This window comes from Abramis brama (genome assembly GCF_963993115.1).
Source record: "Abramis brama genome assembly, chromosome: 21".
Taxonomy (NCBI): Eukaryota; Metazoa; Chordata; class Actinopteri; order Cypriniformes; family Leuciscidae; genus Abramis; species Abramis brama.
In genome coordinates, this window is record NC_139983.1 from 15510791 (window position 1) to 15537577 (window position 26787).

At 37.4% G+C, this 26787-nt stretch overlaps 2 protein-coding genes across 3 annotated transcripts in view; one reads left to right on the forward strand and one right to left on the reverse strand.

The window, feature by feature from the left end:
• Nucleotides 1-7576: 7576 nt before the first annotated feature.
• Nucleotides 7577-15779, reverse strand: hhipl1 (HHIP-like 1). Its single transcript, XM_084096064.1, has 9 exons — nt 15202-15779; nt 13655-14301; nt 13171-13314; nt 12715-13043; nt 12446-12572; nt 11764-11909; nt 11529-11610; nt 10664-10746; nt 7577-10067 (listed from the first exon to the last, which is right to left on the reverse strand). Exons 1-9 carry the CDS (start codon nt 15490-15492, stop codon nt 9538-9540), a joined length of 2379 nt encoding a protein of 792 aa, XP_083952190.1. The 5' UTR covers nt 15493-15779; the 3' UTR covers nt 7577-9537.
• Nucleotides 15780-21254: 5475 nt separating this feature from the next.
• The window catches only part of ccdc85ca (coiled-coil domain containing 85C, a), a 36560-nt gene continuing 31027 nt past the window's right edge, over nt 21255-26787 (forward strand). Inside the window, exon 1 of one of the 2 annotated variants that reach the window (XM_084096544.1) lies at nt 21255-22288. In XM_084096544.1, coding sequence (XP_083952670.1) covers nt 21583-22288 — 706 coding nt within the window. In that variant the 5' untranslated portion in view covers nt 21255-21582. The remainder of the gene's footprint in view (nt 22289-26787) is intronic. The other variant, XM_084096543.1, reaches the window with a different exon arrangement.

The window sequence follows — 26787 nt, forward strand, 5'->3', positions numbered from 1 at the left end:
ACTATGTTCCTATGTTTTGTTTTGTTTTTTTACTTAAAATATACCTTTAAATGTAGCTACTTTAAGTAGATTTAAAGTAAATTTATTTGAACACTACCAGTGTACTACACAAAAATATCAGTTTTCAGCTCTTGTGGTATTAGAGAGAATTCACTATCAGAGCGACTGGAACTTAACCTCTTGGGGTCAGTCTATTGTGTGCTGCACATTTGGTTCTTCATAAAACCTATACCTAAGAGATGTTATCACTTGGGGAGGGTATTTCAGCTATTCTCATTCACAGAGCACAATAGCAGAATAGAGCCCTGCACGGGCCTCAAATCTAGGCCCGAGCCCGGCCCTGGCCCGAGACGCTCAGGCCCTAGCCCGACCCGTGTCCGACAGCTCATCAGAATTATCAGCCCGAGTCCGACCCGAGCCCGTTTTTTTTTTTTTTTTTTTCACAGCGGCAGACTGCCATTAAAATGACTGTTTTGTTAGTTATGTTTCTTTTCTTTTCATTTCATTTCTTTATTAAGCTAATTTAGACAAATGTTTGAAGCATTTAAAAAAAAAAAATGACGGCCAAGCAAGCCGAGCCAACAGCGAGTAAAACATGTTTGATCAATTTAGCCTCTCAAATCAACGCTAATACTTTACTTAGCTACAATAAAATCCATAGATATAAAACACTTCAAGCATATCACACAGACAGTTAGTTTAATGTTTATTTATTAAACCACAGTGAGTAAATTTTTTTTGAAATACTGAGGCAGGCTCAGGCTGCTCGCAACAGCGCTCGCAAACGAAATGAGCAATAGTCAATCTAAACAAATTAAATTAAATAAATCAAAAACAAACTTGCAGGTTATCTTACCTCAAAAATGCACCACAGAACATGGCCATTCTTTTTTCCAGTAGTTTCCAACAGTTAAACGAAAATAAAGTCCAATCAAACGAAAAGTTAGAACAGTCTTTTACAGAGCATCGTGGAGAAAAAGAATAGCATCCACAGTGGAAGATTTTAACCCAGTCCTCTCTTCTATCACTCGCGATTTTTCTCTTAATATTCTCCATTATTTGCACATGAGGTGAATCGTTGGTTCCGCTGACGGGAAACCTTCTGTGTGTGTGTGTGCGTGCGTGCGTGCATGCGACTGTCATGTCAATCATATGTCAGTGTAATTATAAGATTATGAAAGTTATGAGGTTATTAAATGTCTTTCTATGTTTGTTTTTCTATCGTCGACGTCAACTTCTCATATTTTTTTTTATTAATGTCTAAAAATATAAAAAGAAGGATAACTCAAAAAAGGCCCGAGGCCCGGCCCGCATGTGAACTATGACGTGAAAATTGGCCCGAAGCCCGGCCCTAGGGGCGTAAAAAAGTCGGGGCCCGTCGGGCTCGGGCTGAAATGCAGGGCTCTATAGCAGAAGATAACTCACCTGGCCATGCAGACAATAGAATGGTATTGCTACGGATGGCCGTAAAGCCAGATATTTCGTTGTTCAATAGGAGAGTTAACCAAATGTTTGCTTCTGGCTCTCTACGTGCGGCGCCACATCTGCTGAGCTCCCAGGTCCTTATGACTGTTTATTTTTTAACGGATGCTTTTCTGTGTTTAGCTAGCTTTTACAACCTCCAAAGGGCAACCCTTGATCCGTGGTGCTTCAGTGTGTAGCTTTTGAGAACTGGGAAGAGGTCTTTTTCAGTCAACCAAAAAGCTGTGCAAACTAGATTTCGGGTAGATTTTGCTTACTCATGCCAAACTCACCTCCACAATGATAGGCTGTTCTGGGTGGTTGCAGGAAGAGCAATAGTAAGTGCTTTCCTTAAGGTGAAAGTTTGAATATAACATTTTAAGCCCATCATTAGTAATGGCAGATGCATTTATCACACTTTATTAGTTTTATGGGCAATCTGCATCTTTGCCAGCAATGCAATGGTAACCTGCTGTTAACTAGGGCGAGGGGTTGGGGCCGAGCCCCATTGTGTGTTGGGGCAGTAGCTGCTTTGTGCTCAGTATGGAAGCCTGTTTCCTACGGAAGCTTGTTTCGGCCACTGAATAAAAATAAAAGGTAATTGCAACTTTTTATCTCACAGTTCTGACTTTGTTTCTCACAATTGCGAGTTTACATCAGTTTACATCATTGTAAGATATAAACTCGCAATTCTCAGAAAAAAGTCAGTTTTCCTCAAACTCTTAATTGCGAGTTTATATCTCACAATTCTGAGAAAAAAAGTCATAATTGAGAGAATTTTTTTTCTAAATTGCGAGTTTCTTACAATTCGGACTTTATAACTCCAATTGTAACTTTATATCACGCTGTTCTGAGAAAAAAAGTCAGAATTACGAGATGTAGACTTGCAATTGCGAGAAAAATTTCAGAATTGTGAGATAAATTGTGATTCACAATTACCATTTTTATTTTTTATTCTGTGGCGGAAACAATTAAGCTTCCATGTTTCTGGTTTGGAAAAAAAAAAAAATTAAAAGATAATTGCGACTTTTTATCTCACAATTCTGACTTTTTTTCTTTTTTTTCACAAGTTTATATCTGAAGCTTGTTTCCTCCACAGAATAAAAGATAAAAAATGTAATTCCTACTTTTCAGACTTTCAGCATAATTCAGACTTTTTTTTCTCGCAAATGCAAGTTTACATCTCACAATTCTGACTCAGAATTGCGTGATATAAAGTCACAATTGCGAGACATAAAGTCAGAATTGTGAGATATAAACTTGCAATTCTGAGAAAAAAAGTCTTCTCAGTCTTTTTTTAATTAGAATTGGACTTTATGACTCCCAATTTGACTCTGAGTTTAGATCTCACAATTCTGAGAAAAGAAGTCAGAATCGTAAGATATAAACTTGCTGTTGTGAGATAAATAGTCTCAATTATCTTTTAAAATGTTTTATCCTGTGGCAGAACAAGCTTCCATAACTCAGGGTCTCTAGAGGGGGGCAGGTCCTCAGGAAGGCCTCAAGCTGTGAGTAAACAGCTGTATGTAGAATCGCCGGCCGGTCTGGAGCCAGGCACAGACCCCTAGTCCCGCTCACTGACCCGTTTGTGTCAGTCACCCCAGTCCTAATAGACAAGACCTGCAGCCATACACACACTTCTAAACGGAAAAAACGTTAGGCATGACAACAATGGACCTTCATCAGATCTGTGTTTCATTGTTTGGTAAACCACTGAATCTAGTTTAAAGCAAGAACTGTTACATAATACTGAAGATAAACTCATTTCAGAACAGTGAATCAGTGGCCCAAAAAAGGTTTTAAGTTTGACATGATCCACTAATGTCTGACATCCAGAAAGTGTTCAAATACTTTTTAAATAATACTTTTATAATGATGTAGGCCTATAATGATAATAGGTTTATATATTACTGATCAAAAGTTTGGGGTCTTTAAGACTTTTTACAAAATGTCTCTAAAGCTTAACCAGCTGTAAAACACACTAAAAACACACTAAAAACCTAATATTTACCATTTAAAATATCTGTTTTCTTTTTAATATATTTTAAAATGTAATTTATTCCTGTGACAAAGCAAAATTTTCAGCATCATTACTCCAGTCTTCAGTGTCACATGATCCTTCAGAAATCATTCTAATATAATGATTTGGAGCTAAAAAAAAAAGTTTGTGTTAGTTAGCAAATTCATATTTATTCTGAGAAGGATGATACTCCTTTAGTTGACGTGGCCTGGTTATTGTACACATGCGATGATGTGTCCACTGTGATGAGCCGTGAGAAATGCTCCAGCGCCTCTCCAGAACTGCAGGATCTGGGTCTGTGTGGCGGAGATGACCAACCTTTTGATAAGAGAAGAGGGAAACATGACAGGAAATGGGATTTGTTCAGGTTCAGTGCTCCACTTAAAGCTTGCTAGAGGAGATCACTCACTAGTGTCCCATTAATTGACCATAATTAACAGGAAGACTAATGTGAGATATGAAAAGGGGTCATGTTGGGGTGACATGGTTGTTCTGATTTGAAATGGCTTAAAACCACTTACATCCTACAGCCACGTGATCCATCCTTTATAATGGAGGTAGTAGTCAAATCTTTCAACATTTGCTGATTTTGCATCATGCATTTATGTCTTCATCTGGAAAAGTATTCCACACAGAAGGCGGCTCAGTTTTCAGTCATGGAGTTTTCTGCTTCAGATGCCTTTTGATCCAATGTGAGTCATAAGGAAATTAAATAGGCATTTTAAACAAAATAGGATTTTTGAAATGCACACTTTTAATGTGCTTGACAAAGGGAGGGATGAACAGAAGCACCATATGGGTGGCAGACTATTAATTAATATTTTATTCCATGACCTGACCATGAATGGCAGATCATCAGGGACAGATCATTCATCTATAAAAAAAATAAAAATAAATAAAAAATAAATAATAATAATAATAATAATATATATGTATATATATATATATATATGTATATATATATATATATATATATATATATATATATATATATATATATATATATATATATATATATATATATATATATATGTATGTATATATATACAGTGGGTATAGAAAAGAATCACCCCCCTTTAAAATAATCACATTTTGTTGCTTTGTAGCCTGAAATGAAAACAGACAAAAACTATTTTTGTTTTATTCAGCTGTATTTACAACTTATAACATCCAAGTGAAAGATATAATACCAACTTGTCAGAAAAAAAAAATACAAATTAAAAAACAGAATCACTGAGTTGGAAAAAGAATCACCCCCCTCCTAAAAATGACTTGTAAACCCAACCAGGTGTAGTTAATCACCTTCTCAATAGCACACAAAGTCAACTGACTTTCAACTGTGATCAGCTGTGGTCATTTTGATTAGCTCAGCATGAAACAAGCTTTTCCTGAAGCATTTCAGTCCTTGGTAGTGCAACTGAAGAAAACAATCAATTATGGGTGGCAAGGCATTGTCAAAAGATCTCCGGGATAAAGTTGTGGACAGGCACAAGTCAGGAGATGGATACAAAAACATTTCAAAGGCTTTATCAGTGCCTAGCACAGTGAAGTCTATTATTAAGAAGTGGAAGGTATTTGGTACAACACAGACCCTCCCTGGGTCAGGACGTCGCTCCAAACTGGATGAAAGAGCCAGGAGGAAACTGGTCAGAGAGGCTACCAAGAGGCCTACAGCAACTCTGAAGCAGTTGCAGGAATTCATGACAAAGAGTGGTCATTGTGTGCATGTGACAACAATATCACAAATTCTCCACAAATGTGGCTTGTATGGGAGGGTTGCAAGAAAAAAGCCACTCCTCAAGAAAGGCCACATGCAGTCACGACTGAGCTTTGCCAAAACGCACCTTGAAGATTCTAAGGCCACGTGGAAAAAGGTGTTATGGTCAGATGAGACTAAAATTGAATTATTTGGCCTCAACGCCAAACGATATGTCTGGCGAAAATCCAATACAGCTCACCATCCAAATAACACCATTCCTACAGTAAAGCATGGAGGTGGTAATATCATGTTATGGGGTTGTTTCTCTTCAGCAGGGACTGGAGCACTTGTCAGGATAGAAGGAAAAATGGATGGGGCAAAATACTGTCAAATTCTTGAGGAAAATCTGCTGCTCTCTGCCAGAAAGTTGTCAATGGGAAGAAGATTTACCTTCCAACATGACAATGACCCAAAGCACACAGCAAAACTGACCACACAGTGGTTGAAGGAGAAAAAGGATATATATATATATATATATATATAACGTGCAATACATAGGCCTACAGTAAATAACCAGGAATTAATTACAAATATATATTTTTATTATTTTAATTAAATTATTTTAATTTATTTAAAACATAACATATAAGTTAAAATGCTCTTATTATGAAAATCGAGCATTGTTGAACTGTTAGTTGATATTTCACAAGAGAAGGGCATTTTTTAATCTTCCATTGAATAATTATGGCAGTGCAACACTGCCATCTATTGGCATAAAATGTTTACGTTTACTACACCAATATCTTTTCCCAAATCAATTCAATACAATGCCAATAGGTGTCAGTCTAACCCCACATTTAATTCATTTGAAATAAACAGAAGGTACAGCGCTGATTTTAATAAAAAGCCTAATATGACTGTTGGCAAAACAGCACATCATACAGCACACCTATTGTGCATTATTACATGAGGGATGTTACCATAACCATAATTATATGTTGACTGGACCTTTAGACACTTAAAAATAATATAGCCTGTAATAATAAATAAGTTTTTATGCCTTATTTGTTTTGTGCTTTTACAAAAGCTTAATTTTCTTTTTAAAGTAAAACTAAAACTCTTTTGACAGCTAATTTAGTCCAATTAGTAAAAAATAAAATCTGAATTCTGATCGCATGCGCAACAAGGGAACTAAAATGACACTCTCCATTTCTGCAAACAGGAAGACCTAAATTAGCAGAGAGCTAAATTACTTTTCAAAGGGATGCCAATTTTGGAAGGGAAGCTGGAAGAGATGGCTGGCACTACCTACGTGATTGAATGCTCAGCATATCAATGACCTCGTTCAAAGCAGAGCTGGAATTCAACACACAAAGACATCATTGAAATGAGAACAATGTCATCTACCCACATTTGGATAACACAGCTTATTTAGTTTTGGATGTGGATTTAAGATAAATATATCACAGTCAAATCCTGTTTTTTTTAAGACAAACTTGGTTTAAAAATTATTTTAAAATTTAGCGATCTAAAAATAATGTATAGCCTAAATATAACTCATAAAAAGAAAAGGCATTTTGCAGTACATCAATATTTAATTTTATGCTCCCATGTTATTAAAAATGTATAGGCTGTAGCCTAATATAAAAGTAAAAAATATTAACTTTTACTTGCGGTTGTTGCTTTAAAACACACATTCATCCTTTGCTAACATTCTGTTATAATATTCATATTCGTATAATAGTTAGTTTCACTTCACAATAAAAACTTAACGTGATTGTGAAAGTTAGAAAAAAAAACCGATGAAGGCCCCAGCGAGGATCGAACTCGCGACCCCTGGTTTACAAGACCAGTGCTCTAACCACTGAGCTATGGAGCCATGTTGTTGCATGCTAACGTGCTAATGGCTAATATACGCTTTTGTACATGACATATTATAGTATACCAGTACGCATTTATTTACACATCTATATATCTGAATCTCGTATTTAGCCACAAACGTTTAGCAAACCAATTCTAGCAACTGTGTAAATTTGTAAAATGACCTATTTGCTACTCAAAAAATATTCACGGAAATTGTTACTGAGAAAATAGCGGTATCTCCAAAAGTAGCCTACAACAAAACGTCTAGTTTGCCAGTTGTTGTTGTGTTTCCTATCCACGATAGCCTATAGCTGAAGTGTACATTTGTAAAGTGATACGGATAGTAGCTAATACCATACTCTGAAATATTATACAAATGAGTAGGCTACCATATTCATACATATTTGTACTCCAAGGTAGGCTACTTCAAAATATAGGCTACAACAAACTAGTGTCCAAAGACATTTTAAGATGTGCTACATGCTGATTTTGTTTCTCATGTTTTGGGTTGGTTTAAAATAATCACAAAAATTGTATCATTCCAAATTTATTTGAATGAATAACGCTAAATGAACTGTTACAAATGTTATGTAGGCCTAATGATATAATTTATGGGACAACAAAACTTCAGAGTCAGTAAAACATCCAGACGTCTAATCTGAGCATAAAAATAATGAACATGAATGTTTCGTCATGATTTAAACTAAACTCAAATATCACGTTTTACAGTTTTTCTCAGCCACATTTATCATATCACAATTCTCAAAACTACTTGTTCAACCTCCACATCTCACTTGCACATCATAAATCAATTTCTCATTCTTTTGAACAACTTGCCAATGCTTTGGTACATTCATGAAAAATGATTTTGTACAATTGTCTGCTGTTTCATGTTTTATCAATTGCTTATGTCATGTTGATCATAATATATTATAGGCTTACTTCTCTGTTGAATAGTCAAAACATCTAGGCATTAGTTCATTGCAAAAGTCAGTAAATGCAAAATGGTTAAAACTAGTTGTCATAATGTCAAGCATATACTTTTTTTTTCTTCGTCTTCTTTTTTTTTTTTTTTTTTTACAAATGTGTCCTGAATTGATGAATTACACAGGTGAATCTTGGATTTCACTAATGAAGACAAGTCTGTAACCAGTTTTGTAAAATACCTCAGAGGTGCATCTGATGAACCTTCAATTTAGTAGGCTAAGCATATATAGACAGAGCACAACACAGTGTTACAATTTCTGAGAATGAAAGAACAAAGAAATAAACAGGGTCAACAGCCAGGTTAGGATGCATGATGGAAGGTTAGCGTTTCAAAACAGAGGTAGAAGAGGCAGAGGACATAGGCACATTTCTGATAAAATAAGGGCCACTGTAAAACATGTTCTCAATCATGGCCTTACAATGGCCAAGGCAAGCCGAAGGATGGAGGCAAATGGTTGGGAGAACATTCAAATGTTTTGTGGACAGTAAAGGTATGTAATCCAACAATGTGCACTGTACTGCAATACGGTATACTTGTCTTTTTCTTTTTTATATCACAATGACATTGCACTATGATTTGTTGACAGACCACAATCTAACTAAATCCTGTCAAAAATGGGATTTCTGCCAAAATACACTAATCTGTAAATTTGTACTGTTGAAATTGATATATGCCATATAGAAAAGGTTCTGCCTTGTGCACTGTTTTGTATCAAAACCGTTGCCATATTTTACATTAGGAAATACAGTCAGGGTACACTATTATATTGACAACATGGCTAAGCATTTTGACTAGCTTGTTTGTGAATGACACAGTCTTGTCATTCTGATAGCAGTGATATGTTAATAGATATAACAACTTTTGAGAGATGAACTAAGGATTTTGAGCAAGTTACAGGCTTTTGCAGGAAATCCATTGTGTGGTGCTGCTTGTACGTAATTGTTTCGAGAAATGCACTTACTGGTTTGCAATGTTAAAGGGTTAGTTCACCAAGTAATGAAAATTCCCAAAAGTTCCAAAGCCGGAAGACTTTTGTTAATTTTCAGAACACAAATGAAGATCTTTTTGATGAAATCTGACAGCTTTCTGTCCCTCCATAGACGGCTGTGCAACTACCACTTTGACGCTTCAAAAAATTCATAAAGAGATCGTAACACTAATCATATGAATTGAGCTGTTCAGTCCAAATTGTCTGAAGAGACACAATCGCTTTAAATGATGAACAAATCTGATTTAGCCTTAAATCTTTTAATCAAAAATATCTTAATTTGTGTTCCGAAGATAAACAACATTTTAGGGCTTTGAAACGACATGACGGTGAGTAATGACAGAATTTACATTTTTTGGGTGAACTATCCCTTTAAGGATGATTCAAGAAATGGCCCTAAAGCAACTGAGAAAAACTGTATTATAGTCCAAATGTCTTCTCTCTTGCAGTTGGAAAAGATCAGTTATGTGCTACAACTAATAACAAAAAGGTTGTTTCTGAAACGTTTCAGATTATTATTATAGGCCTGAATCTGAATTTCCACATATCACTCCTGCATCTTCATGGTGAGCGCAGTTGTGTGTGCCAACCCCAGCGTGCTGACAATCCAAGAGAGTTTCTTCAGTCCCCTCACACTGCACATCATCCAAAATAATCTTCAGGCTCGTCCCTTCCCCAAACTCAGCGTGCTTGGCAGCCTTAAGTGCATGGCGGAACCCGAGCTGTCGGCAGACCACAATGGCATTCTTGGTGTTCCAGAGATCATCACAAACGGTCCCCCATTCCCCATGAGCGTATACTTCCACCCTTCCCCGATCCATCCGGCCCTCTTCATCCCCGACTAATCTCACCACTCCGTTCTTGTGCTTGCCCTTCCTGCGTCTACCCTTCCTCTGTCTGGTTGTCCTATTGGGCTTGGGTGTAGTTGGGGTGAATGGTGTGGTGGTGATCTGCCCATCCTGCTCATTCAAGATGTCCAGCAGCTCTTGAAACCAGCCTTTTGAGTCATGGACAGGAAGCTCTGTTGGAACATGGACTCCTATCAATGCTGTGAAAAGGGGGATTTATACAAAAATCAGTTACTCAATCATGTTATTATAGAGTGCCGCAGAGTCCTAAAACCTGGAAAAAAAGTTTCATTTTTATTTTCACTCTGGTTCTATTGTCCTGTTTTACGTATCTTGTAAAATTGGCTGAATAGGGCTTTCGGGGACATTAAACATCACACCGAACAGGAAAACTCTTCTACTCACTAGTCTGCTTCCACAGCCTCATTGTGTTTATACTCAAGATCTTTAAAACTATTCTAACTCAAACTTTCCAAATTGTAGATATGAAATCAAAATTGAAAGTTTTCGGAAGCTTAGTGGTGGTGAGGTTGAAGTTGTGCGTACATGGTGTAGTTCATTAGAGCCTAACTTTAATTTTGACGATTGTCATGATGAACAAAACGTAAGAATCATAAACTTTAGTTGGTCGCAGAGCTTATTTTCTGGAATTTTAAGGGAACCAGGTGATGATGATTCTGAGAGGCCTACTCTAATTGTGGTACTTTTAATTTACAAAAAAAGCATAATTTGATGGCAAAAACACAGTTTTGGATGTACAGATTGACTAGATCTCTTATGAAGTAAGCAAACTTACTTTCCTTTGGCTTGAATGGTATAAGACTGCTCTTAACACGAACTGAAAGTGGCTCATAATTACATTTTCCTGGAGGTGCACGTCTGTAATAAAGCAGGGAGAGCATTTTAATCTTTTAATGAATGTTCTGGGTTTAATACAAGTTGAGATCAACAGTATTTGGGGCCTAATGTTGATTATCACAGAATTATGTCTCTTGTTTTCTTTAATAGAAGCAAAAATCCAGGTTACGGTAAGACACATGGAAGAAAACAGGGTCCAATTTCTAACCCGAAATGTGAAGCTTTACATTTTATAAAAGCACTAAATTATTATGTTATTCTGTTAAAACGTGTGTATTATTTGAGCTGTAAAGTCTTTCTCATCATTTTTAAGGTTGTGTTGGATGTTAAGCTCCCTCCACCATCTTGGCATAAACTTATTACTGAGCAAATTGCAATGCATTCAGGAGCTCCCATGTCTTAACCTGTCTAGTTTACTGTCATAACAAATAAATGATTTGACTGAACTGTTAAGTTGTCATAGTTGTAAAAGTGGATATAGCTTTACACAGAATTGACACACTAAAATCATGTTAACATGCATAATCTTGTGGCCATACTTTTAAAACAGAGAGTATTTTAACATTTACGCATTGGCCCTATTCTCTGCCATTGTAAGTGTCTCACTGTAACTCTGATTTTTGTGAGAGAGAAAGAGAGAGAGAGAGAGAGAGAGAGAGAGAGAAAGGGAGGGGGAGAGAGAGATTACAGCAGCACATATTGGTGCCAACTTAGCATTTTGAGAGTAAAGTCTGTTAAGAGGCAACACAAGCTGATCTTTGAACACAAGGGACTACATTATTATGAGTGATGAAAAAGAACACCTTGAAGGGTCAACAATCTTGTACACAACGCCTGTAGGAGATGTTGCACTTGGTATTTCGGTGGACATGAAATAGAGTTCACCTGGTCACAGATAACACAAGTTAAGTCACATGAAACACTGATCAAATTAACATTAAACTCTACATAGTTTTCTTCCCGCTAGGAGGTGTTAGCAACTAATTTATGCAGCATATAAAGTGTGTAAAAGGAACATGTCGCCTTTCTTGTACATACCTGCTTCATCCTCTGCAAACGAAATGATGTAAGGATAGTAATTGTTGATAAGCCCTGGAAAGGAACAAGTCAGACCCTCACCCATGCAAATCTCACTGTATTCCCAATTGTGTGTGTTTCTGTTTTCCTTTAAACTCATCAGGCGTCTGGAAATTCACAGAGTTCACATTTAAAAACAATGTTTGTCATTGTCAACAGCATATACATTCAAATGATTTTAATTTTAATGCTTTGAAAAAAGGTCCCATGCTCACCAAAGTTACATTTGTTTGATCAAAAATACAGTAAACGCAGTAATTTTGAGAATTATTATTACACTATAAAACAACTGTTTTGTATTTGAATATATTCTGGGAAAATGCAATTTATTACTGTGATGGTTAAGCTTTTTCAGCATCATTACTCCAATCTTCAGTATCATATGATCCTTAAGAAATCTTTCTAATATGATGATTTGGTGCTCGAGAAACATTTCTTATCATCAATGCTGAAAACAGCTGTGCTGCTTAATATTTTTGTGGAAACCATGGCATTTTTTACTTTGATAAATACAAAGTTCAAACTGCATTTATTTTAAATAGAAATAGTTTGTAACATTTTATTAATGTCTTCACCGTCACTTTAATACACTCTTTCTGAATGAAAGCATTCATTTTTTTTCATTAAAAAAATCATTACTTACCCACTCATGAAGTCTCCAAATATGTACATGCCATTTAAATTTGGATTTTCACAGCCTCTGTAAACATATCCACCTGTGACTGATTTACCCATTTTGTGTGGATATGCGTAAATCGGAAGAACATCATCTAGAAGTAAAATAATTTAGCGTAAAAAGACTTTATAGGTTGAAAAAGACACTAGAATTCGTCCATTCATCCAATACAAATAATTAAAAATCCAAATGTTAAGAATTTAAAGGACTGACAATGAGAGTAAATGTATTCCCACCTAAGGAGCTGTTGGCACAGAGTTTTTTGTCATAACAAGAGAAGCCCTCTTTTGCTCTCCAACCATAATTCCGGCCTTTCTCCACAATGTCCACTTCCTCATACTTATTCTGTCCCACGTCTCCACAGAAAATTCGTCCTTTTCCTTCCTTGGTGTTCGGATCTCCTCTGTCTACAGAGCATCTCCACATGTTCCTCACACCGTAGGCATACACTTCTGGACGAGCGTTGGGTTCACGTATGAATGGATTGTCCGGTGGAATTCTGTACAATGGCCCCCTCTCATTGTCATCTACATCAATGCGAAGAGCCTTTCCCAAAAGGGCAGATCTAGCAGTAACATCCAGATAAGAGATGGAAAATGATCACAACCAATCTGTCCTTCTTGTACCAAACTGAAATTAGCTTCTACAAAATATTCAAATAATATCAGAGTTGACTAATTATCTAAACTTACTTGTTCTGTGCATTTCCGAATTTCCCAAATGGATCTCCTGCCATTCCACCATCTCCAGTGAAGATGTATAAGTATCCATCATCGGCGAAGAGAAGCTGCCCACCATTGTGATTAGAAGCAGGTTCATCGATCTCTAAAATGATTCTGAGGGGACATGAAGATACTGTATGTGGAGTATTGGACGCTCTAAACCCAACTGAAATTATTGAAAGCATACACTCTAAAAATAAAGGTTCTTTATTGGCATTGATGGTTCCATGAAGGACCTTTAACAACCATGGAACCTTTCCATTGCTCAAAAGGTACTTTAAATTGGAAAAAGTTTCTTCAGATTATTCAATTATTATTCACAATAAGAAAAAAAAATGTGTTCTTTTAAGAACTGTTCACAGAACGGTTCTTTGAGGAACCCCAAATGGTTCTGTTGCACCAAAACGAAAACCCCCTTTTGGAACCTTTAATTTAAAGAAAAGCAGCTGCTCACCTCTCTGAACCGTGGTCAACCACATTCATATCCGCAGAAGAGATACGGAACTCACTGATACGGATTCTCTCATCAAAGCCCACCTCAACAGAGTAGTATACATACAGCTTCCCATTGTATTTAAAACGGGGGTGAAGGGTGAGTCCCAAAAATCCTCTTTCATCACCTTCCCATGGAGATGTCAACACAGCTTTTGTGATGTTTAGAAATGGCTTTTCAAGCTTTGATCGATCTGGAAGGTATACCCAGACCAGGCCAACTTGTTCAGCAACGAAAAACCTGTGCGTGCCATCATTGGCGTGAACCATGGCGAGAGGATTTCTGAGTCCATTGGCTACCTCTTCCAAACATAGCTGCAAGCAGCCCTGAGAGTCCGCTACAGTGCGGCCCAGATTTTTGGTCAAGCGTTCATTGCTCAGAATATGAGGATAGCAGTAATCTGGGTCATCCAGCTCTAGGTACTGACAAAGCCTGCGCTGGTCATGCTTAAGTTCTGGAAGACGTGGATCGTCAGACAACAAGGTAAGAAAGGATCTGCACTTGGAATGGAATTGAGAGCAATAGTCGGGGCAGAGTCCAGGTATGGTCCGTAAAGGCGTGTTGGGGTCTTCGGCATCAAAAAGATGAGCAGCATATGGAGAGCATTCCTGAAGAAGAGAAACAGAAAAAGTGGGGGGATGTAACTGAATCGTGACGGCCTCAAGCAATGCATTTGAATAGTCATGTCTGCTTTCCCACATTCAACACTCTGTGAAAACCACAAGTACTTAAACCTCAATGTAGTGTTTACAGTGGCCCACACTGCACTGGGGAAAAAGCAATCCATGAAGCAATCCATACGTGACCCCTAGACGTGTAACTTACTTATGAACCTAAAAGTTTAAAATAGGCAGCTATATTTAGCAATAGGTTTCTAATTTGGCGTGAATGGTTGCTAGGGTCTTGCTAGCCGGTTGCTATAGCATGCCAGGGAGTTTTGAAGAAATTAATACTTTTATTCAGCAGGGATGCATTAAACTGATCAAAAGTGACATTTATGTTAGCCTATATGATTTCTATTTCAAATAAATGCTATTCTTTTGAAATGTTCGACTCATCTGATTACCCTGGGTGTTTATTTTGCTATATTGTATCTCATACTTTTGAGAACACGTTTACGTGTTGTTGTTTTTTGTTTGTAACATAGTCTATGCATTTTTATATCATTTTATTTTGTGTTTTATTTTGTTTTATTTTAGTCATGCTCTTTGTGTGTTCATTTACATGACTGTGCAGTGTGCATGTATCTTGGAACTATTTGCAAGGTTAAGTTTGTTACTATTGGCAAAAAAGAGATTCCTCTAGTGACGTCATTTGGCCCCAACCAACTTTCAAATCATTGGCAACTCAGACAGAGAGCTGGACATCATCGTTTAGTACAATTTATGGCTGCGAATTGCGGTACGTGTTGAGAGGCAAACAAACAATGGTTCGAGTAGCCTACATTTATAAAGCCACAAACTAAACAAAAAATATCGTTTCATAATTGTGCGGTCAAACAAACTTACCTGACAAAGCATATCCTGAACGTACGCGGCACAGTTCGAATATCCATAATAATCGAAGTTATCCATTATCCGATAGTATTTTGCCTTCAGCTCTTGGTCCTTGGCATAGTCACAGCAGCCGAAGTATTTATACATTTGACAGAACTGAAGCTCTTGTTGAGGCTGAAAGGGGGGTTTAAAATCCAAACACTGTGGATGCAGGAACGCAGGTGCGACCCAAAACGCCAACAAATAAAACAAAATACACGGCGATTGCCATATACGGCCGAAAACATCGCAAAAGTACCACATAGCGCTCAAATCCTGGTGCGCTACTTCAGATACATGGAAGTAAAAGTTATGCAATGGCGAGGATACTCGACGTGTGTCCTCACTGACTTATGTAGCCTAGTCGTGCACTTTGCCCCGAATTTAATCATCAACCATTTCCAAACAAATTCACGACTTATTTACTGTGTAGCGAATCGCAAATCGTTTGGATCTCTATCATATCCCATCTCCTTGTTTGAGTTAAGACGCGTCTTAATCCTGAGCAGTTGTGAAACACACACAGTTCCGAACAGCAATTCCCCGACTGTAATTCATGTCTCTCTAAACCTGTTATGCTGCAGTTATAGAAACGATAAAAAAAAGACTCATTATCACAGGTTAAGTGTTTAATCTAACCCTTTAATCCACCTTTCAGCTTTAAAACATGCTTAGGTATAATGTTAACACATGGCTTTTGCTGATTTTAGGAGAATTTCATGTTTCAAAAAATCCTAAACGTGGGTCTCGGAGACCACAGGTTGTAAAGTCGGATCTTTGTAAAGCTGTGTGTGTATGTTTTCTTGCTGGAGTAAAATTGAAATCTCTAATTTGTATAACAATCAGTGCATGTTTGAACAAAATAACAAAAGTGCATGTCTGCACATACAGTTTTTATTAGGTCAGATTACCACATTAACCATTTGAAGAGAAAATAATGGGTTAGGTTTATTATTATTATCATCATAGTAATTTTATACAGAACCCAAACAGAAAGAAAGTCAACTTCAACAGAGGCTTAAAGTGAGAGCACTGGCTTTGAATGGACGAAAACGAAACAATAATCTTTGTTCCGTCTGTTCTGTTACGCAATCACAGTCATATTTCAAACACTTGGATATCCTCACTTTGTGCTGTTTATTTTAACTCATGTTCTGTTGAAACTGGCTTTACTTCCTATCTGTTTGGTGTATCAAAATCCCTATGTGCAAAAATGAAACAATTTAAAGGTAGGGTAGGCAGTTTTGGAGAGGCTAGCAATAGCAAGCTAGCATTGAAAGCATATGATCCCACCCTCCCTTTAGAGCGTCTCCAAAATCACGTCTCCTTCAAAACACATGAACGCACACAGTTGAGTTTGCTAAGCGCCAAGTGAGACAGTGTTAAATTACCTCATGTCTCAAAGCACATAACATTAAAATAATAATGTGTAAACAACTTACAGAGCTCTTACTTGCTGCAGATTCATTTTGGCGTTGACAGTGTTGACATAGAAACGCATGAATCTGAGACTGGGGACATGAACAGCTCCGGGTACGGGAACGTCACGGGTTGCCATCTCGTACGGTTATGACATTACGTGAACATTACCTTCCCACACATCCTAAGGGGGTGGAGCTAAGACGTGAGGAAAGGAAACGAGGATGCACAAATAAGAAATGAAAAACACCCCCTGTGTGTCTATACTCTGCAGCCTCATGGAACGCATTGATGACGTGTGATGTCTGTGCGAGCAGGTGCACAGAAGTATGGAAGTATATATATATTGACAGGCAAGTAGAACATCGACCGACCGACATTTTTTGGACCTGAGACTTCCACAGAAGATACAGTATATGTATTTTTGATATATATATTTAGACCACTTCTATTAGGCTACTGGGTAATTTGTATTATCAGGATGTGAAGAGATTTTCAGTAGTTTTTTTTTTTTTTTTTTACTTACCTTTAATCTCCCCTCAGTTGAAAAAAAGAAAGAAAACTAATTAAAACCCAGTAATCAAATATTAGCCCATTGTTCTTTGACTTGTTGTGAACTTCAGAAAGGTTATTATTATAGTAACATGTCTGTTTTAAGTGAATGTGTCTCTAGCAAGTATGCATAGTCGAATTAAAGCAAATCTATATACAAATGGCAGGATTCAGCATGTGAAAATATATTGTATTTATTTATTTTTTTTATCTGAATGAACATCAAACTGCAGGCGTGTTTCTAATCAATTACTGTAACTAAAGGAGTGAATGACTTTTTAACCCTTCAACTGGAAACATTTGGAAACAAAAATAGCAATCAAGTTGCATACTTTCTAATTGCTGTTAATGTGCAGCATTCTTAGCTTATTTGGGTGATGGAGAGAATCGGACTATATAAGCTAGTATTCCCATTTCTAAAGTATATACAGTGAGGAAAATAAGTATTTGAACACCCTGCTATTTTGCAAGTTCTCCCACTTAGAAATCATGGAGGGGTCTGAAATTGTCATCGTAGGTGCATGTCCACTGTGAGAGACATAATCTAAAAAAAAAAATCCAGAAATCACAATGTATGATTTTTTTAACTATTTATTTGTATGATACAGCTGCAAATAAGTATTTGAACACCTGAGAAAATCAATGTTAATATTTGGTACAGTAGCCTTTGTTTGCAGTTACAGAGGTCAAACGTTTCCTGTAGTTTTTCACCAGGTTTGCACACACTGCAGGAGGGATTTTGGCCCACTCCTCCACACAGATCTTCTCTAGATCAGTCAGGTTTCTGGGCTGTCGCTGAGAAACATGGAGTTTGAGCTCCCTCCAAAGATTCTCTATTGGGTTTAGGTCTGGAGACTGGCTAGGCCACGCCAGAACCTTGATATGCTTCTTACAGAGCCACTCCTTGGTTATCCTGGCTGTGTGCTTCGGGTCATTGTCATGTTGGAAGACCCAGCCTCGACCCATCTTCAATGCTCTAACTGAGGGAAGGAGGTTGTTCCCCAAAATCTCGCAATACATGGCCCCGGTCATCCTCTCCTTAATACAGTGCAGTCGCCCTGTCCCATATGCAGAAAAACACCCCCAAAGCATGATGCTATACCACCCCCATGCTTCACAGTAGGGATGGTGTTCTTGGGATGGTACTCATTATTCTTCTTCCTCCAAACACGTTTAGTGGAATTATGACCAAAAAGTTATATTTTGGTCTCATCTGACCACATGACTTTCTCCCATGACTCCTCTGGATCATCCAAATGGTCACTGGCAAACTTAAGACGGGCCTTGACATGTGCTGGTTTAAGCAGGGGAACCTTAGCCTGACTACGTCAGACTTCCTACTTCCGCTCAATTTCATTTCGCTTCTGTAGTCAGTCTGAGATAGCAGCTTATCTTTCAGTTTTCCAGCGGCCTTCGGACGGCCGGGCCAATCAACGAACAGAGGGCGGGCTGAGAGCCGTGACGTAGATGCTGATTGTACCGTGGATGCGTTGATTTACTTCATATAATCTGCAAAAGTCGTTCACAGCCATGTTTACTCCGGTATTTCCCTCGATGGTTTTGTTTTCGCATCATAAATGTGTTTACAGTGGAAGTTAGATGCGGCTGAGCATGCGCATAACACGCCATAACCAAACGTCATGTGATTGGCTTACGGGTAACCAATGATTTTAAACTTCAGACAAGCGAAGTTTTTTTTCACCAAGCTGCTTGGCAATTTCCCCGTAGCCCTTTCCAGCCTTGTGGAGGTGTACAATTTTGTCTCTAGTGTCTTTGGACAGCTCTTTGGTCTTGGCCATGTTAGTAGTTGGATTCTTACTGATTGTATGGGGTGGACAGGTGTCTTTATGCAGCTAACGACCTCAAACAGGTGCATCTAATTTAGGATAATAAATGGAGTGGAGGTGGACATTTTAAAGGCAGACTAACAGGTCTTTGAGGGTCAGAATTCTAGCTGATAGACAGGTGTTCAAATACTTATTTGCAGCTGTATCATACAAATAAATAGTTAAAAAATCATATATTGTGATTTCTGGATTTTTTTTTAAAGATTATGTCTCTCACAGTGGACATGCACCTACGATGACAATTTCAGACCCCTCCATGATTTCTAAGTGGGAGAACTTGCAAAATAGCAGGGTGTTCAAATACTTATTTTCCTCACTGTAGATAGGTCAACGGTTTATTTATTGATTTTTTTGTTTTTGTTTTTAAGGTTTTCTGCAAACTCTTTGCAATCTCTGGGTCAGTTCAAGCCATTATATTTTTTTAAGGTCACACAGCAGTTATTAAGTTATTCCAGCTTATTATTTTTTCCTTGTAATCATGTTGATCCCATGCCACAATTCAGATGAGCAACTTTGAGTCATTGTAGTCACTAGATGGCGGTGTGTTCACACCACAACCCTAAGAAGAGTCCTATTTCAATACCCACGCCTATTAAGGGAGATCATGAGATCATTTGATATTGAAATGTTTTTGTTCATTCATTCACATTACATGATGTATTAACATATGAATAGGCAATTTACCGATGTTGCTCTAGTCTTTAACATCCACTGTAATGTTCCTGCTATAATTCTTCATTGTTTCAATATAGGTCAGAAATTTTAGTAGAACGTTATTATTAACTAAATTAAGCCCCGTCTGAATGCTCACAAAAAGCTTGGTGGCTATTTTTGTAACTACATTCACATGGAAATTATGAACTTCTTTTGGGAACAGAATTGCACTGATTCCCTATTGGCTGAAACATGCCTACCACTCTTTTGCTTGTGTTTAGCCCTATCATTTGTCATTCACACATCTCAAGTGGTGTAATCAGGCACTTTGTAGTGCTATAAATGCCACTACATTGTTGGTTTTATATACTTAATGTGTTGCTGACGTTGCCAAGTTGAGTATTTCTTTTAAGCTTTTTATCTAATCTCTTTATCTAAACGATGTAAAGTGTTTCAATTAATCATGGTCCTGTAAAGCCTGTCAGCAAATGTCTAAACTACATGGGCAGTTTGGCTTAAGAAACTGTACAATGTTTTTACACAGGTGTACATTAGACATCTAAAACAGTAGCCAGGGTAGTGATTGGCTTGGATTGTATGTGTCGAGGGGCCAGGGGCCCTAATTTTCAGCTCATTTGAATTAAATCATGAATCATATCATGAAACTCAATTCTGAATCCCTGCTGGATGAATTAGTGAGTAGGACTATACACTTAAAAAAATATTAAGCCTTTTACCAAGATTTACGCATTTCAATTAATAGTAAAATTCCATCTAATTGAATTGAATAATCCTTACATAGTATTCATATTTTGAATTAAGAATTTAAAAAGAAGAAAAACTAGCACTTAAAAAAAACATTTTGTATAAATATTAATGTAGCAAGGGAATTGACCATTTAGTTTATGTGATAACAATAAATAAATAAAAAAGAAAATGTTTTTAAATTTAAATTTAAGATAATTTATATGTATAAGCTATTTTTAATTAAATGGCCATTAAGCATTCTTTGTGTCTTTCTTATTCCAGTTATTTACTATAAATTGTTATTAACTGTTATTAATGGTTATTAGCCTAATTATTGCCAAGATTGTGCCTAAAACTGGGTGAAACTTTTCAACTCTTTTAAAACTCATTTCATTTTCAGAAACCCTTTAACTTTCTTTCTTTCTTTCTTTCTTTCTTTCTTTCTTTCTTTCTTTCTTTCTTTCTTTCTTTCTTTCTTTCTTTCTTTCTTTCTTTCTTTCTTTCTTTCTTTCTTTCTTTCACAAAATCATATTTAGTCCAGTCTTTGTCTGTAGCCTAATCCCAGTTTTGTGTTCCCTTTCCATTATCTCTATACTTTATAGGCCTACATATTTTTATAAAATACATTTATATATAAATATATACATGTTAACCTATACATATAGGCCTATGTAGCCTACAGTAGTAAGACAAAAACCGTGATATTTGAATGCAGCTCAAAACAGTTCGACTTTCTGAGACGTCAAGCGCCCCCTATAGGACATTAACATAAGCATGCAGTGCAGCGCGCGCGTCGTGTACATCGCTGACGTCACTGAACGCTGAGCTGAGCTGAAGCACATTTTCTCACCATTCATCTGTCTCGCGGCCGGAGAGTCTCATCATCACTGTCAGAAACAGGAGATTCCAGCTCAAACAAATATGAAATAACGACATAAAAGGAATTCGTATAAACACAGTGTTTACTTATCTGGGTCAGTTACGTGAGTTTTTCTTTTTCTCGTTCGTTTCATCTCTCGAATAACTGGATTAATTTTAATAATGAGTTTAATATTGCTCGCTACGATTTTGCGAAGGAATGATTAGAAAATCGTGACCAGATCTCTCTCGTCAGACCACTTTTAACGACAGGAATATGGCAAAAAATATTATAGACGTACCTAGGGATGATTTAAGTAAGGTATCCGATGAAGAACTGATTAAATGTAGCAGAGAGGAGCTGGTTAGGAAACTCCGAAAAGTGGATAGTGAAAAGATGAACTTAATGGTGGAGCACGGGAACATGATGAAGGACGTCAACCGGAGATTACAAGTGCATCTTCACGAAATACGGAGCTTGAAGGAGATAAACCAGAAACTGCAAGAAGACAACCAGGAGCTCAGAGAACTGTGCTGTTTCTTGGATGATGATCGGCAGAAAGGGAAGAAGCTGTCCAGGGAATGGCAGAGATTTGGCAGGTACACTGCCAGTGTTATGTGGAAGGAGGTTGGCATATTCCAGCAAAAACTGAAAGACCTAGAGAGCAACCAGGAGAGTGTGATGAGAGAGAATGTGGAGCTCAAGGAGATCGTCCTCATGTTGGACGATGAGAGGAATGGAGCTGGATCCAGGAGCTCCATAGACAGCCAATCCAGTCTTACCAATCTGAACGGAAGTTCTGCCACTGTGAGGGATGTTGGAGACGGGAGCAGCACCTCCAGCACGGGCAGTGCTGGAAGCCCAGATCACCACCACAGTCATATTCACAAGCCTTCAGAGGGAAAGATAGTGTCTATCAGAAGGTCTATGGACGATCTATCAACCAACCATCTTCTCAGAAGCATACCGAATGGGCTCAATGGTGAGTTTGGGCTTTTAAATTGAGGGTTTTGTGGAAAACATCCCATGTCTTTCCAAAATGTTGGTGTTTTAGCAGTTCCTTTAAGAACATGTAATATTTAATGGAGATTTGATGTGCAGGTCAGGAATATGGGTGTCATATTGATGGAGCTGAAATAGTCGACTCTTAAGCATGTAGATGTGGGTTTTTCTGGGACCTTTCTGGTGCACTTTCAACATTGAAAGTCTTATGCAATTGTGTGCACTATCATCCAAATATAGAAAAGGATGCTCATCATTGAGTAAAATGCAGTCATTGAGACTTCTAAAGGGTTTCCAGGGAAACACAGGATCACTGGGACTTATGGCCTTAGGTTTACCTAGCGTATGTGACAGTATTAACACATGACCAACAACTTATCCAAATAGGCTGGAGCTACAGATGCTACGGTATTGCAGTAATTGCCTCAGCCTGTGAAGTCAGAACTAATGAGGATTTAATGCTGTCTTAGCCTTGTGGCTTTGGTACATGCTGTCAGGTCTGTCATAGACCATCAGACACTTCATTCAGACACTTTCATTCTTAAAGATGCAATTTAAAGCATCTTTGCTGAATAAATGTTTTTTTTTTTTTATCTTACTGACCCCAAACATTTGAACCACAATATATAAATCAAATAATATGTAATGTACATTTTCAGAGGGTATTATAGAGATTTATTTTCTTTCTATTTGTGCCTTTAGTGCTGCTAACCTGTGACCATAGAGGGTGTGTATCTGCTTTTACGTCATGTACTTTTATGTGTTTACTTTTGGTTTGCATACAGATACCAAATTATCTGATGTCACAATGTCACATTTGACTGCTTGGTCATACCTGTATTAGTTGCGTTGTCTTTAGTTTCATCCTTTGATGCTCATTCCACATGTTCCAGTGCAGCTTGTTTTATTCATTTTAATTCACAACTACTTGTTCCCCCGTTCCACTTTTTATTTCCACAATCTTCTCAATAAGTTGTACACTGAATACGAGCTTTCTATTTGTTATTTGCATCGCATTGATCCATTTTAGCAGATGCTTATGCAACATAAATTAAGAATGCTACAATGCAATTTAATACAAAATTATCTGAATGGTACAAGCTATGTGCTTTGGGCATAACTTGCTAATTTTTTATAATATATGCAATATGTGCATGTTCATGCAGCAGGTCTATTCAACCTGCAAGATTCACAAGACTAACAGTAGGGTTCTCAACTCGTTCCCGCTACATGACGGGTGATTTATGACAAGCTCACCACCTCTAGTGCGGCACGTAACTGTAGCAGAAAGAAATGCCTGTTATTTACTGCTGATAGTGTCAGCTGGAAGCGTCTGGCATCGGTGAAGATGTGGCTTTTATGCTTAGACATTCTCAAAAGTGGTATGTGAGTAAATATTTCAAATGATTTTAAAAAGTATTTTTAATATCCAATTGATTCCTCTTTGCTCGCACTTTTCTTCAGGTGCCTGTCATTGGCTCGTGAGCAGTATAGTGCCATTTGACCTACGCCTGCCAGGATGTTTTCATCTTATTGTTCAGTGATTCTTAGTTTGTCTGCTGAGCCACAACTCCACCTCCAACCTTCCTCCTATCATGACATGCCATAGCATCCGTGCTGTCAGTCACGTGTATGAAGCACAAGTCGTTTAGACAGATTAGTCTTTTTGGGTTTTCTTTAGCGTTTTAGTACGTTGCTTACTTGAGAATTTATGGACGTTTGTTTCCACCTCAGAATGAAAAATAAAAAAATATCACAATGTAACTATATCTTGCAGTTTCTGCAAAATATTTCTTATTTTAAACTTTATCTCACAGTTACCTTTTTAATTTTTACTCTGAGGTGAAAACAGACTTACAATAGAATTATTATTTCTACTTAAAAAAAAAAGTATCATAGTTGTGAAAGTGGCGTTTCCATATGATTTGAATTTAGATTACTTTGTTTAATTATGTTATGCACATACACATACATTCCATAGCTGAGTTTGCAGAGCAACCCCTAAGATTGGAGGTTAATTAACATATTTGTCCTTCTAAAAATAATTAGTGGCATTTACTAAGCTTAAAAGCTACTCAGAACACCTTAGCAGCCGCATAGCAACATCATGTCGGCTAGTTATGCATAGACTAGCAGAATCCATTTTTCTCAAGAAAATGTTGAAAAAATTCCGTGATCCTTTCCAAACTGTGACGCATTCTCAGAACTGTAGTAGTGTTGTATGTAAGCCTGTGTTCAGTCAGGGAGAGAGATTAGGCTGGCTTTCCCAGGCCTGACCCCCCAATGAGTTAATCTGACCCACAGGTTGCGGTTCTCCTTGTTTACAAAACTCAAAACGACCAACTTGGACTGCCAACCAACCAGGAGAACATTTCTCCTCCATCCTCCCCATACCGCACTGACAAAATGAGAAGAGTTCCAATTCTTTCTGACGTGGCTTGCATTAAAACGAAAGAGCTACTTCTTTACTGCATAGTATCAAATCAAAAGATGCATGTTATTTTGTATACTTGTATTGTTCCAAACTTGTCTGATTTTCTTTCTTCTGTGGAAGACAAAATAAGATATTTTAACAGTTTTGGTTACCATTGACTTGACAAAAAAAGACATTACGAAATATCTTCTTTTATGTTTATTGCACAGAAGAAAGTAAGTCAAACAGGTTTGGAAAAACGTGTGAGTAAATGTAAAAAAAAAATATATTTTTAATTTTGTTTAACTATCTCTTTAAGTGTAATCCACTAGTTACTCCATGAGTTAGAATCATTTTATGGTTAAGCCATCCCGAAACCTGACTTTGAGGTATCTGTCCTTTTGAGGTAAAAGTGTCTCTGTCCTGCTTTGAAAAGACTCCGGCCCCCCAGCAAGCCACCAATGGACTGAAAGTTTAGTGGCTGGGGTCGAGATTCTGTTTCAGAGTTCAGATAACACTCCTCCCTGACTCTTCCCACGGCTGAAGTGAAAAGGCCTTCAGTTGCCCCCATTCAAGACCCTCCATCAAACCTTTAGAGCCCTTCTGCGCCACTCAAAGGTACAGATGTCTGGCTTGTCATAAAACAGATCCCAATTTACGAGTGAAGCTTTCAGTGTGGAGGTCACCCCTTTGAAAAAAAAAAAAAACCCATTGTGTTTGATTGAAGTTGAATTGGATTTAAAAGCATTGTTTTATTATTCATTGGCATTACATTCTAAATTCAGTTAGCTCACAGTTCTTTACCAATGATGGGAACTCACAAATTCCCTCAAGTAATCTGTGAGATAATTGAATTGTTCTCCTGGGAACGCCAAATATAGGATAACGTGGCTGCACCTTTTAATTCCCCATGTCAGTTCTTGTTCAGTCATACTTTCAGGTGGTAACCAAACAGTAAAGATCACATTTTTATCAGTCGAGTGACCGTCTTGTGCTGTTGGTGCAAGGCATTGTTCTTTTAAAAACAAACAGTGATAGAGTGCACCTCCCCAACTGCTCAGACTTGTCAGCGGGAGTCTTTGGTTCTGCTGAATCTGAAGTTTACCGTGTTATTGCTTGTTCCCTGCCGCTCGTCTTTGCCTCATAAAGAAAATAATAATCTTACGAAGCATGCAAAGTCCCTGTGAGGCGGTTTTGCCAGAGCGAGCTTTAAATGGGCCTGTAATTGGGCTGTCCCACTTCAGTCCGCTGACATTTACAAAATGGTCTCCTGGGACCAGCAGCTCTGATAGTGCTAGTGATGATTATGGCTGAGAGGAAGATGGTGTTTAGTTTTGTCTTTTAAAGAAGTATTATGGGTTCATTTTTACATTATTAGCCTACATGCCCGGTTTCACAATCAAGGCGTAAGACAGTCCCTAAAATGCTTGTCTGAGCTTGTTTTAACTGAAAACAACTTGCAGTGACATATCTTAAAATATATCAGTGCCATTGTTTTGTCTCAAGATGCACACCAGTGATATATATTTTTTCTAAGGCACGTTTATAAAAGCTACTTAAATGTCCTAATTGAACTAAGGCCTTCTCGTAAAGTACGTATTGTTTTTTTAGTAAGCCTGCCGCAGAGTTTTTTATACAATGTTTCGTTGTCGCTGATGTGGTCTGATTTGTATATTGATTGATTTGTATTGAGAGTTTTAAAATAATCTTTTAGAGAATTACTTTTCAGGATAGACAGAAGTCCGTTGGTGGATGAAGAATTTTCTCTCAATAGAAACCTAGGCTTTATTGTGTTTTTTACAATAGTTCTACCAGAAGGACTCGGGAGATAGAATGATGTAAACAAAGCATTCATTTATTGACGTCATTTTGGTGTGGAGCATCTCGACATGCCATATTTAAGTGTATGATTGAATGTGTTTTTATTGAATCAGTGTCATTGTTAACTAAAACTGTTAAAAAATTTTTTAATTAAAATGAAGCTGAAATAAAATTAAATATGTTAAATGATCCTAAATGAATGTAAATATTGATGAAGATGAAAATATTTTTGTGACCAACCAAAA

Excerpts from the sequence above, each read along its gene's own strand:
- hhipl1 (XM_084096064.1), bottom strand. The coding sequence starts at position 15,492 with ATGTGGTACTTTTGCGATGTTTTCGGCCGTATATGGCAATCGCCGTGT. Across the intron at positions 13,315-13,654 it reads GTTGACCACGGTTCAGAGAG|AATCATTTTAGAGATCGATG; the intron begins GTGAGCAGCTGC and ends ATGTCCCCTCAG. Across the intron at positions 13,044-13,170 it reads TTCGGAAATGCACAGAACAA|ATCTGCCCTTTTGGGAAAGG; the intron begins GTAAGTTTAGAT and ends TGTTACTGCTAG.